The sequence below is a fragment of the Danio rerio genome, chromosome 15 (genome assembly GCF_049306965.1).
Source record: "Danio rerio strain Tuebingen ecotype United States chromosome 15, GRCz12tu, whole genome shotgun sequence".
NCBI lineage: Eukaryota > Metazoa > Chordata > Actinopteri > Cypriniformes > Danionidae > Danio > Danio rerio.
Window position 1 is genome coordinate 8,691,799 of NC_133190.1, and position 21,595 is coordinate 8,713,393.

A 21,595-nucleotide genomic window follows, 5' to 3' on the forward strand; every position below is an offset into this window, starting at 1 on the left:
CATCCATTCCAAAATACCGGTAAATTCTGACAACATTAAGCAGAAATGACCTCTAAACGGCTGCACTTGTATTTGTAAACATTTGACTACATTACAAACTCTGTGGATCCATCAGTACTGTGAACAACTTCGATGAAAACATATAGAGAAACACTTTCGCATGTCGAGATGTACATGATGTGTGTGCTGGCGCTCACGGGCACACGCAAAGCTTGAACAAACAATGGCTTATCATAAGCATCTTATCGATAATTATTTAAACGTTTTTACACATTTAATTTCTAGCAGCTAAATGTGTCTGGAAAAATTTTCAAAGGCTTTTATTCTCATAAACCGCGGGGACGTGAATGCGTCTGACTGTTGTGATTGGCTAAAGCAGACGTCTCACGTCAGCACGTTCTAGATGTGCATGCACTCTTTCCGGCAATCTTTCTTCAGCGCTCACACAGCGCAGCATTCCAGCAAATTACCGGTATTGTTACAACTTCTCTTTCCGGAAAATAGCCAGAACTAATTTAACAGTATTTTTAAAAAGGGCCTGTTCACAAATACACACCTTTCCGGAAAATTGCTGGTAATTTTCCGGAAACGTCTGTATGTGTGAAAGGGGCTCATTAAGACAGCTGTTTGACAGGACCTTCAGCACAGATTTAAGTTACCTTAGTGTGTATTTTTGTTTAATTACTTTTATTGTATTTTATTTTTCATTTTTACAATTACACTCAAGTACATTCCAGAAAACTTACCAAAACTGAAAATACAGCAATTTTACTTATTATATAGATTAATGATTAATTAGCTTAATAAATTAACTGATAAAAATAAATGATTATTCACATACACAGTAATAACATTAACTATTTAATATGTTCAATTTAAACGTATAATATATTTTTACATTAATTTAGTAACATTTTCAACCTTATTATTTGCATGTTATATGAGGCTGAATGTTGAATTGTAAGCATATAACATTATTAAAAACCATTATTTAAGTACAAAGTCATAAACGTTATATATTTAATAGAATTGCTTATATTTAAAAGGAACTATGAGACATTTGGCTGAACTTTAGCTTCTTAACACTTGCTCTGCTAGAAGTTTATTTGATATTTCATGTTTGCTTAAGGCCTAATCCCAGTGGGATCGAAGATCTATCAGAAAGCGTTGCTGCACAGCCCAACGGGCAGACAGAGAGTGCCTGGGGCTTCTGGGAAAAGACATAAGAATGAGAAAAGACGTACTGAAGTCTCCAGTAAGGAACAGAGCCTCTGCAGCCGGAGCCCATTCCTTAAAGACCAGGCTGTTGTCCTGCAGCCGCTGAACGCCAAAACTCTCATAACTGCGAGTGAAGTGATCAAAGCCTCCTTCAGCCTCCTCCAAGAAAGCCAGCTGCTTCTCAAACAGCCCATACCTTCAAAACAGAGCAGAAGAAGACGTCTTAAAGAAACACTGACACAATAGAACAAGGATTTTCCAACTTTTAGATCAGGGACTGCTCAACCCTTCCTGCTGATTTCAGTTGCAACACAAATCAAACACACCTGCCTGTAATTATCGAGTACTGTTTAGTTCCTAATTAATCAGTTCAGGTGTGTTTGATCAGGGTTAGAGCTGAACACCCTTCTTTTAGATGACACTGTAAAAAAGCTGTGCACACACAGTGATTAGTAACTTAAAGCAAGTAAACCCATTTTTAAAAGCAACAAGTCAAGTTGACAATACAAAAATAATGTTAGTAAACCAATTGTAACTTGGAACTGTCAAGTTGACTTTTTATAATTATTCAAATTGTACTCACTTTATGATAAAAGTAAACTAACTACTTTTTTCCACCTTTATTTTTTTTTCTCAGATTTTCTGTATCTAGCAAAATGACAGTAAAATAAATCTGCTCTTCCAGAATCCTGTGTTTCTTTTAAATTCATGGAGGCTATAATTGTAGATTTTATAGACTTAATGAACCACCAAATGTGTAATATTGTGATAATTTCAGTAATTATTTGAAAACAGACATGCAAAATGTAAATAAAAAAAGACATTGATGTAGTTTCTTGTTTAAAAAACCCAATTTATAGTTTAAAAAATGATTTAAATATTACACTAAGTAGAAATATTTTAATGAAATGATTTTTTGCTCATTTGCTACATTTTTTTTCTTTGCTACTCTTTTTTGTTTTTTTTTTTGTTTTTTTTTTTACCAATTATAGTGCTACATACAGCAGGGAAAATAAGTATTGAACATATCATTTTTTTCTCAGAAAACATATTTCCAAAGGTGCTTTTGACTTTTCCTGGATGTTAGTAGCAACCAAAGAAATCCTTATGCAAAGAATACAAATCTAATTAGTTTACAAATGAGGTTATGCATAATAAAACGAAATGACACAGAAAAAAGTATTGAACACATGAAGAAAGGAATGTGTAGGAAGGCATCTGAAATCTATTAGTAGTTCTTCAGCAACCCTCTGAATGAATATTAGCTGCTTTAGTACAACATCTACATTAGCAGAATGATGAAGACGAAACCAGAGTGGACATTTCCGCAAGACAACAATCCAAAACACAGTCAAAGAAACTTTTAAATGTTTTCAGAGAAAGAAAATCAAGCTGTAGAATGGCCCAGCCAATCACCTGACTTGAATCCAATAGAGACGGGGTGGCCAACCCTGTTCCTGGAGAGCCACCTTCCTGCATATTTCAGTTGCAACCCATATCAAACACATCTGCCTGTAATTATCACGTGGTGTTCAGGTCCTAATTAATTGGTTCAGGTGTGTTTGATATGGGTAGCATCTGAAATCTGCAGGAAGGTGGCTCTCCAGGAACAGGGTCGGCCACACCTGCAATAGAGCATTTAAAATAAAGATCAGATTTGATAGATGAGACCCACAGAACCATCAAGATTTTTTCACTCTGTTGAAGTCTGTGGAAAAACTCACACCTGAGCAAATTCATGTGTCACCATATAAGAGGTGTATTTAAGCTGTCATCTCCCAAAAAAGTCTTTTTTTTTTTAAGTATTAAATACAATTCAGTAGTTCAGTACTTTCTCCTTGTCATTCCATTGTTATTAAAAATAAAAAATAATATTTTTTTGTTGTTTTGTTTTATTTTAATGAGTGTATTGTTTGGGTTTTTACCCAAATCTGGTTCAATTCCATGTCAACAGCTCTTTTAGAAATATTATTTTGTAGAAGAAAAAAAAAAAGCATATTTAATACTTAGCTCGCCCGCTGTACAAACATATTTAAAAATATATATACAGAAATGTATGGATTTAAAAATGTATTTGTTTATTTGCAGAACCCTAACTTGCCTATTTAAACTAATTCACTAAGTTAAGGTTTTAAATTGCACTTTAAACTGAATACTAGTCTCTTGAAAATTGTGTAGTAAAACCTTAATGTACAATTATCATGGCAAAAAAATGATATATTTATATTATATAAAATATAAAAAAAAATTACTGCATGTGCACAGCCAAAGTCATGGACTGTATCATACACATTTAAGCAAGTATATCTTATAAAATCTTTACAAGCATAATGCCTCTGAGCATCAGACATGGCAAATATATCTCACTATAAAGATGCTGAGGGCAAAATACAAAACAACCACATCCCAATGCACATAAAAACCAAACTGTACGAAATATGAAATGCTGTTAACCAATTTATCTGGCATTCAAACTAAATTATTTAATAAGTTAATATTTCATACTATTACATATGCCTCCATTTGGAAAGGCCTTTGGCAGAAGAAGCGCATCCGCCTGCAGGATCTCCTTTGAAATCTCGAAGTGTGCATCTGAAAACAGCCTCCCACTCATGTATGCCACTGACCTGGCACCTTTGACACACTATGCATTATATCACCCGAAGACGCTAAACACCTTAGCATGTGTTCTGCTGTTTGACTTCCCTTCGGTTTTCAATATCACCCATCTTCGTAAGAAAAACTAAACACGGGCATAAAGCCAGCCAAGTGCTGCCGGCTGCTCGATTTTCTACAAGGCAGATCAAGTTTACCTCCCACCTTCTGGCCATCAACAAAGGTGTGCCACAGGCTCCGTACTACCCCCACTTCACTTTTCTAGCTTATTTATTTACAGCATATTTACATTAAGGAACAGTAGCAGCAGATGTTTGAGGATCAAATATAAATTAGCATGTGAATATGCTGGATTTGTATTGTTTTAGAACAAAGTGAATATTTAATGGAATTAAATTGCGTTTTTAGTGTTTCAATGACAAGTGGTCATAGAAGTATTGCTGTTTCCACCTGGTGTTAACACGCATTCAAATGTGTCTTGTTACCACTTTCTTCAGTTTTTTTTCAGACATGTCTCTTATTTAATCATTATCTATTCTACATTGCTTTCGATGTGAAGGAATACTACTGAATACACAAAACACATGTTACTCATCTTGCGAGCAAGACAGGAAGCAAGCAAATGAAAAGGCGGTGAATGTCAGCTATGATTTTGATATAAACCTACATTGAAATAAATGTTTCTTGTAAAAAAGTAAAAAGAATGGATACCTTGTTTGATGCACTTTAATTTGCATAATACATACCATATTACAACCCCATATCAGTAAAAAGTTGGTCAGTATGAATATCAATCAGTATGCAAAACACAAATAAAAAAAAAAGATAGCAGTGCTTTCTAAATTTACCTTGACTTGTATTTCATTGCAGACAATAAACAAACATTAGTTCCTCGTGACTTTTATAGTTTTATTTTTTTCAAAATAAGCACGTATTTCAATGTTGGTTCTTGCAACACATTTAAAAATGAATAAATGAATGGCAACATTACAAAGACATTTAGGGACTGAAGACACCAAGTGATTAAGTGTTTCAGGTGTAATTTTGTCCCATTCTTTCTGCAAATAAGTCTTAGGGCTCTATCATACACCCACTAAGCGCGCAAGATGTCTATGGCGTGATTTGTTGCTATTTTCAGACCAGCACAACCCTAATTTCCATGTTTGGCACCACACTGTTTGAATAGCAAATCCATTTGTGTCAAATTTGTCATTAATGTGCAGGTCTATAAAAGAGGTGTGTTAAGGCGCATTGTCTACTGGGATTTTTAAGCACAACCATCTGTAGCGTTTACATAGAATGGTCTGAAAAAGAGAGAAAATACACTGCAGTTGCGGTTCTTGACCAGAGTGACTGGGAGGGCCAGGCAGAGGCCACTTGTACTTTTAGGGGGCACACCTAAACATGCTTCACAAACTACTTCAACAAATATTCAAAGTCTTTTTTTAATGTCGTTTTTCTATGTTCATTTATTTAACACATCAGATTGTATTGTACTAGGATAACACATTTATAACATTTAAGTACATCAAGGCACATTTTTGCACCTATAAACTTTAACAGATGCAATTTAAGTCATTGTTTTGCCCTCCCATTAATTTAAAATAATGTTTTCCAGGTGATCTTTAACAAACCAAGGAGATTTTCACAGTATGTTCTATGAAACCAAAATAATACTTCTGGAGTCATAAGTCTTATTTTTTACAGTTTGTATTAAATAAAAGCAGATTTTAATGTTTTAAAAAACTATTTTAAGGTCAGTATTATTAGCCTTCTTAAGAAACATTTACTGTTTATTTTTGATTGTCTACACAACAAACCAGTTATACACCTTAATCTGAATCAAAGAATATCGAATACTTAAAGGGAAAATATCTAGTAAAATATTATGCAGTGACTGTCAATATAGCAAAGACAAAAAGTAGTTATTAGAAATTACCAAGTTAGACTATTATGTTTATAAACGTGTTGTAAATAAATAATGTGTTGAAAACTTGTGCTTTATGTCACGAATAAAAACACAAATGAATGAAGGCAAAACTAAAGTTAAATATGACTTACATGAGCATGACTGAAAATTACATTTGATCAATGTGTTTCATCAATCTGTTCTCCGGGACTTGGCGAATTGGTAAATTCAAGACTGCATTTCCTAACGTAAAACTATTTACCCTCAACTTCTGATTAATAATAATACCCATGTAGAGCCGAGTACTTCCTGTACTAAATGCTTCAAATCGCTATTGAAAACAGAAGTCTAATATAATCAGCAGTGGACATTTCGATAGTGTTTCACAACATGAGCATGACTGAAGTTGAATATTTTCATTACCCGTTTCAATTTGGGGGTTAACTTCTGACGAATGCGGAAAACTGAGACGCGAAGCACTGTCACTAACAGAGAGTAAGTGTGCGGAAAAGGAGAGAGTGAGTTCGCGCAACACCGAGAACATGCCAAAGGAGAGAGAGCGAGTGCACGCAACACCCAGGCCACTCAAGAGATGTCTCAGTCATATCTCCGCAGTCTGCCATTGATGGCTGATCTCGCTTCTCATGGCGTTTTGACACAAAAATACACGTCCAAATTTAGGGGGACAAAAGGGGAGGCCAAGCTTGTTGATACCACCCGTCAGAGGAGAATGGCCAGACTGGTTCCAGCTGATAGAAAGGCAACTTAAATAAGCAATCGTTACAACCAAGGTATGCAGAAGAGCAGCTTTGACTGCACAACACATCTAACCTTGGGGCGGATGGGCTACAGCAGCAGAAGACTACACCGGGTGTCACTCCTGTCTGCTAAGAACAGGTAACTCAGTCTACAATTCACACAGGTTTACCAAAATTAGACAATAGAAGATTGGAAAAACGTTGCCTAGTCTGATGAGTCTTAATTTCTGCTGTGACAATCGGATGGTAGGGTCAGAAATTGGCATCAACAACATGAAAGCATGGATACATCCTACCTTGTATCAACGGTTCAGGCTGCTGGTGGTGGTGTAATGGGGTGTGGGGGATATTTTCATGGCATACTTTGGGCCTATTAGTACAAACTAAGCATAATGTCAAGCCAGAGTCTACCTGAGTATTGTTGCTGACCATGTCCATAAATTTATGACCACAATGTACCCATCCTCTGATGGCTACTTTCAGCAGGATAACACGCCGTGTACTAAAGCGCGAATCATCTCAGACTGGTTTCTGAAACAGGTAAATGAGTTGGGACAGTACTAAAATGGCCCTCACAGTCACAAGATCTCAATCCAATAGAGCACTTTTGGGATATGGTGGAACGGGATATTTGCACCACGAATGAGCAGCCAACAAATCTGCAGCAACTTCATGATCCTATCATGTCAATATGGACAAAAATCTCAGAGGAATATTTCTAGTATCTTGCGGAATTTCTGCCACAAAGGATTAAGGAAGTTCTAAAGGCAAAAGGGGGTCCAACCAAGTACTAGTAAGATGTACCTGATCAAGTGGCCGGTGTGTGTATACTACTGTACAGTATCTTCAGCAGAAAGTCCTTTTTTCACAATGATCACAATGAGTCACACATCCTAGCACAAAACCATATTAAAAATGATTGACGTGCTCAACAGCAAAAGTCAAATGCCAGCTCTATTAAACATCATTTAAAGCACTTCACTGCTGAAAAGAAACACGCTCTCGATTTTTCTCTTGTTTATTTTTTAAACAAGCAACACTTCTGCTCCACAGCTCTACATTAAAAGTGACTTAACATCTGCTTTTGAAGCACAAGTGTACTCGGAGCACACTGAGAAACACCTTGTGGTTAATTCTCGTTCTTCAAAACAATCGATAGTGTTTAAGTTCCTCTGCCACCTGCTGCTTATCAGACTCCCTTCCTGGATGCCACTACTACAAGAATTAAATGCGAAATCTGAAACAGCGAAGCTCTCAGCGGTCTGTCCAACGCCTACAGCATTCACACACTGCCGAAAACTACTGGAAGTCAATGGTTTGCAGGGAGAGGTGCTGGTTTCCAGCAGCGGGAGAAACGCTGATGCCATAAACTTACTGCAAATGAGCAGCCGTATACACACGTTGGTTTTGGTGGTTTATGAGGACTCTTCATAGGTATAAGAGTATTTTACTGTTAAAAAGAAAAAAAAAGTATTATATGGCTAAACCTAACCATCACAGGAAATATGTGGCTAATCTTTAAGGTAAATATTCCGGTTAAGAATAATTTTCAACAAGTCTGAATTACGAGGACACAAGACATGTCCACATAAATCACCTCAACATTGTTATACCTAGGTCAGTGGTTCCAAATCTTATATAACTCGAAGCCCAATAAATCAAACAAATATATTTTATTCAGCTTATTCCAAACAGCTTATTTTTTTATCGAGATAAGTATTATATTACTTCGCAAATCTTGTATCGAGTTCTGCTAGTGCAGGTCCTTAGTTCAGACAAGCAGTCAAAACCAGCAGTGAGCACTGGACCTGTTGACATGTATTTAGCAAAAAAGTAAAGGTTAGTATTGCTGGTTAGTTTCAAACTAATTGAATAGTGAACAAAAAATTACAAATAATTATTTATTTCTCGTCACTTAAACATCACAATAATGCTATAACATAAAATTATGACTAGATATTTTTACATGTATTAAAAACTTGATTTATATTAATAAGAGTTGCCACCGCCCAGCAATACTGTCATGGCCCTCCAGTCATACACACGTCAGTATACATTGTGTCCTCAACTCACCAAAAACAACACACCAACATAATATAGAATAATTGTATTTTAATTGGTTTTCAGCTCACCAAGCCTGAATTTATTTGATCTATTTTTTTTTTAAATGAGTCGCTCTCCTCAGCTCATAAATTCCTCTCACACTATACAAGCCACAATCTACAATTTCCATGTGACTTCTTATTATGATAATAATAATAATAATATTAATAATAATAATAATAATAATAATTCCTTACATTTATATAGCGCTTTTCTAGCACTAAGTGGTGGAATCTCTTCATCCACCACCAGTGTGCAGCATCCACCTGGATGACACGACGGCAGCCATATTGCACATCACACACTAGCTCGGGAGCCACATGTGACTCTTTGACCAAAAATGTGTGGCTCTCCAGCTGTCTCTCTTCAATAAAAAATATAAACTGTCACTAAAATTACTTTCCTATTGAAACTACAATTAAAATGACCTTTTTATTGTATATTTTTACAGCAAAATGAATAAGAATATGAAAATGACGTTTCAATGCGCATGTGCAGCGCTGTGGATTAGGGATCTGCGCGGGACTAAATTTTGAATCCCGCTCCCGCCCGCACCCGCCAGGGTTTAGCCCGAACCCGACCGCTCCCGCTTATATTAAGAATTTGTTGTCCCGCTGCCCGACCCGCCCCGTTTTCTGCCCGCCGCGCCCGATCCCGCTAAAGAGCGGGGGAGATCAAAACCGAAAATCCCCCAGCTATACAGTCCAGACAGCCAAGCTGTCTGTATAAACACACACACACACACACACACACACACAGCACCAAGCACACACACACAGACAAATCTCTCTCTCTCTCATACGCGCAAGCACTAACACACACACAAGCACCAAGCAGACACACAGGCGTTTGCTGTTATATCAACTCAAAGGCTTGTAATACCATGTATCAAGTACCAATGTAATACCAAAAGGTTTTATATAAAGATATATATATACTGAGTCGCGCCAGCTCCGGGCCGCAGCGCACATTACTCTCGGGCCAATTCCGGCGCGGATGCGTCAGCGTTGGCTCGCTTACGGCCGCCGCATCTGGCCCGATTGATTCGGGTCGGAATCGGGCAGTGAGTCCACAAGCATCCGGAGTCCGGCAGCCGGAGCCGGGCTGAGTGGTAAGTCTCTGGCAGGCGAGAATCTAGCCGGAACTGGCCCGAGTGTATTTTGCTATCTGGGAAAGCTCTCTCTCTCTCTCTCACATTCGCGCGCGCGCGCACTAACATACACACACACAAGCACCAAGCACACACACAGGCAAAGCTCGCTCTCTCTCTCTCTCTCTCTCTCTCTCTCTCTCTCTCTCTCTCATTCGCATAGCAATATCCGCAATATTGCTGGACAGCCCGCTCCCGTCCCAAATTAAACCCGTTACCGACCGTTCCCGCGATTTATTCGGAAATTTATTCCCGCGCCGCAGAAATCTGGTCGGGTCCTGCGGCGACCGCAGGACAGCCGCGGGAATGCAGACCTCTACTGTGGATTAACTTGAATCGGATACCAATAAAGGTTATGCAACTTCCATTTCTATGTTAACCTTGCGCACGTAAATTCAAATCACATTTATGACTGCAGGTGGCGAAAAGAAAACAATTCTATAAATTAGCCTTTCTTAATACATGGACTTGCTCGACATGTGATGCTTATGGCTCTCTAAAAAATACATTTGCCAAAAAATAAAAATAAAAAAATAACTCAGAAATGGCTCTTTGCCCAAAAAAAAAGGTTCCTGACCCCTGCACTAGCTGATTGGTGGAGAGGAGAAGCCAGTTATGATATGGGGATGGTTAGGAGGCCATGATGGACAGATGCCAGAGGGAAGTTTTAGCCAGGATGCCGGGCTTAAACCCCTACACTTTTTCTGACATCCTAGGATTTTTAATGACCACAGAGAGTCAGGACCTCAGTTTAACAGCTCATCTGAAAGACGGGCCCACTGAGCAGTAAAGAGTCCCCATCAATATCCTGGGGCATTAGGAACCACACAGACCACAGTTTGATTTCCCCATGCTGGTCTCATAAACACCACATGCGGCAGTAGCCTAGCTTTACCATGTAGTCTCCCCATCCAGGTACTGACCGAGCACAGCCCTGGTTAGATTCAGGGGGCGACCATGTGAGAGTGGCAGAGAGCTAGCAGGTAAAACGATGGTAAATAAATACATTCAAGCTCATACAATGGCAAAAATCACACAGTGTACATACAGTACACCTATAACCAGCAATACACTAACTTCAAGTAAGGTATATTCAATGTCATTGTCAATCAGCAAACAAATATTTAGGTCATTCTTCAACCTTAAAAACAGACTTATTAAAGTGCAGATATAATAAATCACTGTTATCAAATGTAATAAAAGCAGTCCAGGCTCATTAGAAGCCAACATTTTTGTGAAGTGGAAAAAAACTACATTGCTTCAGGTTTGTGTTGTTGCAAGTTTCAGATGACAAATCCACTAGAGGGTGCTGGTTACATTTTTGCTGAATTACTTTTGTTTTACGTTTTAAATACACACCCTACTTTTCTTCTTTTACATTTTAAATACACAACCTTTCCCTAATCCCAACCAATAGTGTTATCAAAAGCAAACAAAAGAGCGCAGTGCATTGTGACAACAGTTTTACCATTGCTTTTATCTCTTTTGTAAAACCGCCCTTTACTAAACTCAACCTGAGTGCTCTGCCTTACAAGTACAATACTGTACAAAGTGAGATACCAAACAAGCTTGTCACACAAGAAAAGTTGTCCATATGGAGAAAGATCGGTGAGGGAAATGATATTACAAATCATAAACATTGTTAAGTTGATTTGTGGCATTTATTTGGTGTCTTTGTGTGAAGAGTGCACAAAATAATCCATTAATCATCATTAGAGTGAAAAGAAATTAAGTATGTGTTTGCAATTTCACAAAAATGTAGGCTGAAGCACACATTTTCAATGAGCCCGAGTTGCATAAAACTTTAATAAGAGTAATAACAGGTTGTATTCTGATATGGTATGGCATTACTGCATGCATAAAACGCCTCTGAAAGCAACAGCAAAGAGCCTCATCAACCTGAACGCCCCTTAAGGTGCACTTGTGTAGATGTTGATGGGTTGAAGAAGAGGCCAGAGCTCTTGCACGATGCCCGAGGATGAAGAGGGCAGGCTGTTTCACTTTCAATTGCCAAAATCTGTCTGCATTTTAAATGCGAGCGTTGCATCTGAAGAGCTGACAAGTCTGGCATGGTCAAGCAGAACCCTGTGGGCTTGTCCATTTACGTCCCAGACATCTCCAAAACAAACGTCTGCTGACGCTTTATGATTTTCTGAATTCTTTTCCATGAATTTTGATGTGGTTTAAATGTGCTCTGGGTGGCTGAATGGACCCCAGGTTTGCTCACGGTAGATTTTACCCCAGGGATGCAGTAAACTACATATTTAGCGGTGCTTGCTTGAGGCAGCTTGTTAGGGACAGGTGTGATAATGCATTACTATGCGCATGGATAGTTTTCTCCTGGTAAATGTAAAATTTATATATAAAAAAAAAAAAAACATTTTATTTAAAACTTGAGGGCTTTGGAGAAAATGTGGTAAAATTGGAGATCATACCCTCATTTTTTGGGACTGTCCTACGATTCAAGAGTTTGGAAAAATGTTAAAAAAGAAATAGATAATATATTAGATAGGGAGATACCCCTCGATCCGGTTGTGTGTTTACTGGGTGCACTGCCCAAAGAGATGTTTGATAAGGAAGCAAGATTTGTCCTTAGGATATTAATAATGGTTGCAAAAAAAAAAAAAAAATATATATATATATATATATATATATATATATATAAATATAAATATAAATATATATATATATAAATATATATATATATATATATATATATATATATATATATATATATATATATATATATATATATATATATATATATATATATATAACAGTACATTAGATGGAAGAAAGTTCTCCAAAAGTGGCTCAGTAGATTCAGAGACTTAAACAGGTCTATATAATGGAAAAACTTACTGCATGTCTACAAATGAAAACTGATATTTTTCTAAAGAGGTGGAAAAGTATTAAGACATATTTGGATATTTAGAGATTGCTTAACCTCACCTTAACATGACTGTTATTTGATGTAACTACTATGCAATACAATGTAACTTGATGTTAAAATGCATCCCCTGTAAAGTAATTATGATGGCAATACCTTTTATTTAAATTTTTTATTATTATTTATTTTTTTTCTTTCTTTCTTTCTTTATTTTTATTATTATTATAATTTCATTATTTATAAATTTTTTATTTATTTTTTTAGGTATCCCCTCGTGTGCAAGGGGTAAAATTGTTGGGGAAGGGGTTGTTCTGTAAAATAAATATATAGAAAAATCTTAAATAAAAAAGTAAAAAAAAAAAAACTTGAAGGCTCTTTTGATTGGTCAGTAAGTGCTATAAATTATTAAGAAATCCCTATGCAATTATTAGATGAAGAACAGATTGACGCAGCTTCTCCTATCGCAGCAAATACCATTTACTGTTACTGTTGATATTTAGCGCCATTTAATCAGGAAGTGACGATTTTGTTCTCCTTGGCTCGTTGAATGGAAATGCTGCTTTATTCGCATGTCTTTAATGCGATAATCCAGTTTTGCGCAAAAAAACTCATTCACATTTTTGGATGGAAACATAGCTATTGTGTATGGTCAGAGGGGTCCAATTTCGCTGCTGGCTTATTATCCTCTTTATAATCACTGCTATATAATAATAAGCATAAGTGACTTTTTAAAATGTTATTTGTATAAAATTCCAAGTTATAATCAATTAAGATGAGTAAATGGTGTAATTGCTCATTTTTTGTTTATCATATCTAATGCCTGAACTAAAAATAATAATAATACAAAAAAATATATACCTTCACATGATGTCATGTTGTCAAACCTGGCACTTCCTGAATGAATTCATTGTCATTTGAGATCACAGCGAGGCCGTTTAACCTTTGGCATTTGGTTCTAAGGTTTTAAGCCTTTTCAAAGTTTCTCTTATGCACAGGAATATGATGATATGAATGCAAATGTGCTGCTATTCGCTCAGTGTCAAGCTCATATTTCTGGAGCGAGGAGACAGATTTCTTCTTTTCAAACATTAAAAGAAATTAACATAAATCAATGTGCAGATGGACAGAAGCGTAACGGTGTCATCTTTTGAAAGGTTACTGGCCTACTAATCCATCCTTCATCCTTGTCTGCTACAGTTATGAATGCGAATGAATGATACGACACTAAAATGCAGCATAATGTTCTAGAATAAGCTGTAGGCAATACTGGGAAAAGAATGTGCACATTGTGTTGAGGTAAATGTTAACAAAATGTTACAATAGCGGTACATCCTTATAATCCTACTTCCTACTATGTTTTGCACAGGTTAAAAACTCTATTTAAAATCGATTGATAATTGAAAGTAATGTGTTCCATGTGCCTTTTAAATTATACATAATATGTTAGCATACATTAAGCTATAAAATGGTAAAATGCAACATTTGAATTAGCCTGCCATCTTTGCTATTGCTAAATACATTGCTATAATTGCAGATCATGAACAATTAGCTTATTAACTTTTTATATACATATTATTTAACAACATATTTAAATGCCAATTTGCACATAACAGCTGCTCATGGAATGTTGTATATAGTAATATACCTGCACATTCACTTGTCAATTTGCATTCACTACTTACTTCTATTTTTAAAATATATTTATTATCTGTCTTTTTTTTTTTTTGTCCTGTCTCTGTAATTCTGTTGCACTGTAGAAGCTTCTATCATGAAAACAAATTCCTTGTATTTGTGAACATACCTGGCAATAGGGTTCTTTCTGATTGTGATTAAGGTAACATACCACTAGCTGATTAGCCTCCAGCCCCTTGCTAATAATTACCCTGTTATGTTATTATATTGCAAAAAAGTTGAACTATTAGCATCTTAAATATTTTTAGCCAAATGGCATACTGTAGCTTACCAGCACTTCATCAACCTCGGATCAATTGCTGGCCTAATACAATGCTATGTTAGAAAATCACAAACAACCTAGCCTATTAGCATACTATCAATTGGCTACCAAATACCCTGCTTTGTTAAGACTATCACAGTTTAACCCATTATGGTAGCACTCTAGTAGCAGTGATATCATATTTATTATTACTACCCTGCTTAAAAAAAAAATAAAATAAAATAAAATAAAAAAAAAAGTCAAGGCCATTGCAGACTTGTTTCCAGCCATTCCCAGCCTGGTCTTGATGACCAGCTAAAACCAGCTTGACCTAGGAGCCCAGCCAAAACCAGCTATGTCCAGCTTAAACCAGACTGGGCAAGCTGGTTTTAGCTGGTGATTTTCCAGCCTGACCAGCTAAGACTAGGCTGGAAATGGTTGGAAACCCGCCTGGAAATTGCCAATACTCCTCTAAAACCAGGCTGGTTGACCAGCTAAAGTCAGCCAACCAGCCTAGGCTGTTTTTTTTTTTTTTTTTTTTAAGCAGGGTAGCAAACTGCAAACAATTTAGCTAAATAGTATGGCATACCACTACCTGCTTGGTCTTGTTATTTGATATTGAAATATTATATTAGCAACCCTCAAACCATTTAGCCTATCAGTGGTACATATGGCTAATTGCAAATCAAATACAGTGTTAGCAGATGCCAAACAATTTAGCTAATTATTGCAACAAAAAAAGCTAAAACAAATGCTACTAGGTATCTAACAAACAATTTTAACCTATTATTGTAGCATTCATTTATCCTCCTATCTATAGCTAGCCAAATACTTATATCAATCAACTAATTTGTATTAACCACTCAAGTATTGTCTTGCTGGTCTCAATGCCGGTCAGGATCAGCACTTAGACCAGCATTGGAACCAGCAAAACCAGCATTGAAACCAGCAAGATCAGTATACCAGCATCAAAACATACCTTACCAGCATGTGCTGTTTTTTTTTTTTTCAGCAGGGTATATAATTAGCTTATTATATTGTTATCCAAATGCCCTAATTTGTTAACATACTGCAAACAATTTAGCTAATCAGTATAGAACACCAATACCCGATTAGTTATTTGACTTGTTATATTAGCATCCCTCAAACCATTTAGCATATTAGTGTAACATAAGGCTAACTGCAAATCAAAAACTGTATTATGCTGCGGTCACACTAAAGTTTGAGCATGCGAAATCCTGTTGTATTGCGCTCCAAAAACAGGCAGGCATGAACAAGTTGAGTAGACATTAAGAAAGCGAGTGATTGGTCCATGTTTTAAATTTCTGTCCAGTAAGGTCCTGTTTTGATCCTCGATTGGTCTCAGCAGTCACGATGCGATTTCACAGGTACCAAGCTTGAACTTTGCAATGCAGCAAACTGCGAAACTTGTCGCACGAGCTTGCGTTTCCAGTCTGACGCATTTGTGAGCGCATGAATGGAAGTCTATGGGGAGAAAAGTCCAGTGTGACTGCAGCTTTACTAATATATCAAACAGCTTGGCGTATTAGTGCAACAAACTACTAGCCAATTAGCCCCTATTAATAGCCAAATATTCTGCTATTGCAGCATTCACTGATTAGCCTTCAAGACAAATACTCATATTAAACAATTAATTTAATTACCCCTAAAGTATTAGCCTGCTAATTTATTTTAGATTTCATGTTTGCAGATTAGATTATGAAGAGAAAAGAATATGCATAAATATGATGCTACTTTTGACTACATTTAAAATTTGTATATAAAAAAGTGACTTGTTTATATAAAGTGACATTATATAAACGTATAGCATTTTACTACCATAACAGTTACTGAGGAATCAGGATTTGAAGTCTTTCACAAAACTGTTTGTACCTAATGTTAATAGACCAACAATGTTACTTTTCTAAACAGGTATTACAAAAAGCTACTACCTGAGGCTCATGAGGGATTGAATTCAACAAGGCAATCGAATTGTGCATGACACTGACCTGAGCTGAGTGAATGGGAGCAACAACTTACAATGACCCCTGAAAAGTGTTGTTAAAAAGCATTATATCCTGAATTGCTATTCCTATTCAGTACGGCAACAGCATAGTAGCATTCCCAGGACACCCAAAAGTTAACACAAAGCAAACACCTGATAGCCATTTGCAAGGAAATTAATCCGAACCCCCCTCCCAACCCATGCCCACTATCAAACTTCAGCTGCTCTGTGATTATGAGAGTCACCGCCATTACAAGAAATCAGTGTTTGAGGAGCGGAGGGAGGGTTGGCCTACTGCCGCACCATAAGGCAGTGATATTCTCCGCATGTCCGCAGGCTCGTGTCCCAGATGATTAGAGTCTAGAGGAGAGATCAGAAACTGCATCTCAATCAGAGAGTCAAGGTGACTTCATAGGAAGCTGATTTCCAACATGGTCATTACCGAAAGTTGAACGTCAGTGAAATCAGAACTTCAGCAAACCTGCTTATTAGTAATAATGAGCGCAAATTACTAGACTATAGACATCTTTTCTAAAGCTGAGCACATGCTGGGAGTTTTTTTTCTTGCTGTCCTTTAGGTTTGTTGTTTGTCGCATTGTTAAAGATCTTGCATTAACGCTGAGGGAGACTAATAGTGCTGACTTGCCAATCAATCATGACACTTTTTAATGTTTTGAAAATTAAAATGGCACCACACTTAACTCATCCAGTGCTTGCAGTAATGTTGGCAATGCCCTGCTGGCATGGCAAACAAAAGTTCGAAGGCAAAAGGCTAGGCAAAAGAATAATATTGGGCAAGATTAGGAATGCAACTAGAGGTCTGCAATCCCATGGCTGTACCGCGGGTGCAGCAGGACCGGACCAGATTTCTTGCGGCACTGGAATACATTTTTACAATAAAACACAGCATCAAACAGTAACTTAAGCTGTAAGTAAGCTGTTTCTTTAACCTTCAAATGTTTATTTTACAAATTTTATAGATCAAATAGAACAGTATGCTTCTCAAGTTCTATGAGAAGTGTCTACAGTCAGAAGACAATCGCCTGTGATATCATGTCATTTGGTTTTAGGTTGTCAGGTTGCTGTAGGCCTAGTTATAATAATATTTATACAATGTAGAATGATATTTAAACATGATCAAACTAGTGTTACTTTCTCCGCTTCAGTGATGTCCAGTGGCAGAATAACAGCTCGTTAATTCATGCTCGTGCAGAGGATGAGACGGACAAAAGTAATTAAAGCATGCCCTTTTTTTAAAATTTATTTTTGTGTTGTCAGGTTCACAGTGCAAACAGCTCCCGGTAGGAATAACTCGAGTGAACATAAAACAAAGCTGAATAAAACTTTCTTCCTCTGCTTGAGCTGCACAGCACACAGCGAGCTCACATAATCCAGCATGCGTGTCGAACTACACTACGCATAATAAACTTCGCTATGGACTACAACTCCCCTAAATATTCTATTCTAATATTTTATTTTTCCCTCCTGAAACACTAGCGTGCAACTTAAGCAAAACTGATACTAAAATTGTTTTATATTTGGTTTTGTAGTTCGGCCTAAATAAATGTTTGTTGCCGTTTTTAATCATTTAAGTTCATTTGATCAGTGCTTTCTGTACAAGTATTTAATTTGCAGTGTGCGCGCATCATATGCATAATTGTCCTTAGAACGGGCTTTACCATGGAAGAGCAAAGTGAAGATGCAATGTCCTTGAAGGACATTCAGCTTAAATTAGAAAACCATCAGTTAACTGTTAGGAAAACCACAATCAGGCAAGTCTGATGTATAGGAGTCTTTTTTATGTGTCAAAGATGCAAATGGAAAAAAATGACCTTTTGCTCGATGTGACAATACCTCAAATTTTACCTTTTAGCAGTCTGGTTTTTAAGGCGTTTTTAAAGTTAAGGCGGCACTCGAGTCTCATCACAAATAGGCAAACAAAACCGACATTTAACCTACAATCTACAGTTTTATCAATCTACAGTTCTCTCTCTCTTTTGGTAGTACCCAATTTAAATGTGAAATTTTGGAAACCAGATCTAAATTTAGTGGGAACAGTTGGGTGGAAAATTATTCTAAGCGGGCAGCGTGTGAACAAAGACTGAATATGCAGCAGGAGCAGTCGGGTGCGGAATGAAATCTTGCAGGAGCGAGAGGGTATGGGATTTTTTTTTTAAAAACTGTCCCATGCAGACCTCTAAATGAAACCCAAAATTGCAGTTATTTGCAAGTCAATGAACACATGCACTATAACAAAAAAATAAATAAATCATACTATATAAATATATATGTGTGTGTGTGTGTGAGATAGATATATGTGTAGATAGATGTATGGATAAATGGATACACGCACACGTTTCCTCCACATGCTCAGATTTCCCCCCACAGTCCAAAGAAATGTGCTACATGTGAATTGGCTAAGCTAATTGTCCGTAATGTATAGGTGTTTTCCAGTGATGGGTTGTGGCTTGAAGGGCATTTGCTGCGTAAAACATGTGCTGGATTAGTTTGCGGTTTATTCCGCTGTGGCGACCCCAGATTAATAAATGGACTAAACCGAAAAGAAAATGAATAACTGAACCAAATTGTAAAAACATTGATAAATAGGCCCACCCACACTTATCATCACTACCAAGCAGACCAATCACAAGTCTTGTACTTAGAGTTGTCATGACATGTAGTTACATGTTTAATCGGGGTCCGTATCAGGGTCAAGCGAAGGCTATAAGATTATGCGAAGGCACCGCCAGACTATTTGTGTGGATGCTGAAGTATAAACTGGCTTTAAGATTTGTGCTAATGGACTAATTTATTATTTATTAACATTAAATTGTCTGAGAGCAAAACAAGATTCACAAACTAATATATATATATATATATATATATATATATATATATATATATATATATATATATATATATATATATATATATATATATATATATATATATATATATTTATATATATATATATATATATTTATATATATTTATATACATACATACATACATACATACATACATACACACACACACACACACACACACACACACACACACACACACACACACACACACACACACACACACACACACACACACACACACACACACACACACACACACATATATATATATATATATTATTTGTATTATTAAAGCAAGAAAAGGAAAAAAACTGAAAAAAATAAACTGCAAAAAAAATCTACTGGAAAATTTCAGCTAAAAACAGCTAAATCCAAAGTATATTTTAATCCATCAGTGAATCACAGCAGTTATCTTTCAAATAACAAAAAGTTTATGCAAATGTTCATTTGCATGGTCATTTTCAGTAGCATTTATTCATCCATTTATTCTCCTTCAGCTTAGCCCTTATTTATCAGGGGTTACCACAACGGAATGAACAGCCAATTATTCCAGCACGTTTTATGCAGCAGATGACCTTCCAGTTACAAACCATTACGGGGAAGCACCCATACACTCTCACATTCACACTCATAAACTATGGCCATTTTAGTTCATTCAATTATTCATCCAATTACAATTGAAGTCAGAATTATTAGCCCCCCTGAATTATGAAACCTCCTGTTTATTTTTTCCCCAATTTCTGTTTAACGAAGAGAAGATTTATTCAACACATTTCTAACATAGTAGTTTTAATAACTCATTTCTATTAACTGATTTATTTTATTTTTGCCATGATGACAGTAAATAATATTTGACTAAATATTTTTCAAGACACTTCTATACAGCTTAAAGTGACATTCAAAGGCTTAACTAACTAGGTTAATTAGGTTAACCATAGACAGGTTAGGGTATTTAGGCAAGTTATTGTATAACGATGGTTTGTTCTGTAGACTATTGAAAAAAAAATAGCTTAAAGGGGCTAATCATTTTGACCTGAAAATGCCTTTTAAAAAAATAATGACTGCTTTTATTTGAGTCGAAATAAAACAAGTAAGACTTTCTCCAGACAAAAAAATATTATCAGACACACTGTGAAAAATTCCTTGCTCTGTTAAACATAATTTGGGAAATATATAAAAAAAAAAAAAAGAGAGAAAAAAAAAAAATTCAAAGGGGGCTATAAATTCTGACTTCAACTGTATATCACATGTCGTTGGGTGGTGGGGCAAACCGGAGCACCCAGAGGAAACCCCCGCCAACAGTGGGAAAACATGCAAACTGCACACAGAAATGACATCTGGTTCAGCAGGCACTCAAACCAGCAACCTTCTTGCTGTGAGGCGACAGTACTAACCACTGAGCCACCTTCAGTAACAATAATACAGTAGTAATAATAATATAATGCCTTTGGTGGAAAACTTTAACAAATAAATTAACTTCCCAGTAAAAGGAGCCAAACTATGTCCACCTAATCATTCGACGAGTGCCAGCAATTGTTTTAAATAGCAACACTTAACATATAGAACAGCTTAGCATGTTTATTTTTAATCAAAATAAGTACATGATATGCTGATTAATTAATTACAGAGAACCCAATGTCAGACAACAAGCTTAAGTGGCTTCTTTAAAGCATCACTTGTTTAGAAAGTGGAGTTTACTGACATGAGCCCCATGTTCCAGCAATCTGGAACTTAACTAACTTCTAGGCCGATTTCCCAGAGTTCCTAGATTTGAAACGGAACCAGGATCATTTCTGGTAACCGCTGCATTGTGTCAATATCATGCTGGACCCATTGACCTTCCCATCGTCCCCACCGCTTGTTCACTTATTTCAACGGCTTGTTCTCCAAAATGTACAGTCGACTGAGTAACTGTCAGAGAGAAAGAGAGAGAGAGACCGCTGGGAGATATCAGTCCCAGATGGAGACGGAATCAGACTGCATTTCATGCTCTTTCAGAATCAGCTGAGAGAATGCAATGAGACACAGTCTGGAGAACAGAAAGCTGGCTTTTCCCAGCAGTCTTTGGTGAAACTGTGTCAAAAGAAAGTTTGAGGTTACATGAAAAGTATTTTTTTTTCTGAGAAATTATGAAATGGGACAAAAT

The 21,595-nt window shown here is 36.6% G+C and overlaps 1 protein-coding gene across 3 annotated transcripts in view; it reads right to left on the reverse strand.

The window, feature by feature from the left end:
• The window catches only part of gbe1b (glucan (1,4-alpha-), branching enzyme 1b), a 252,713-nt gene that overhangs the window by 215,269 nt on the left and 15,849 nt on the right, over positions 1 to 21,595 (reverse strand). For all 3 annotated transcript variants that reach the window (XR_012390607.1, XR_012390608.1, XM_068213679.2), the window contains exon 2: positions 1,245 to 1,414. Coding sequence is in view for 1 of the 3 variants with exons in the window: in XM_068213679.2 (XP_068069780.1) it covers positions 1,245 to 1,414 (170 nt within the window). In the remaining 2 variants the exon portion in view is untranslated. The remainder of the gene's footprint in view (positions 1 to 1,244; positions 1,415 to 21,595) is intronic.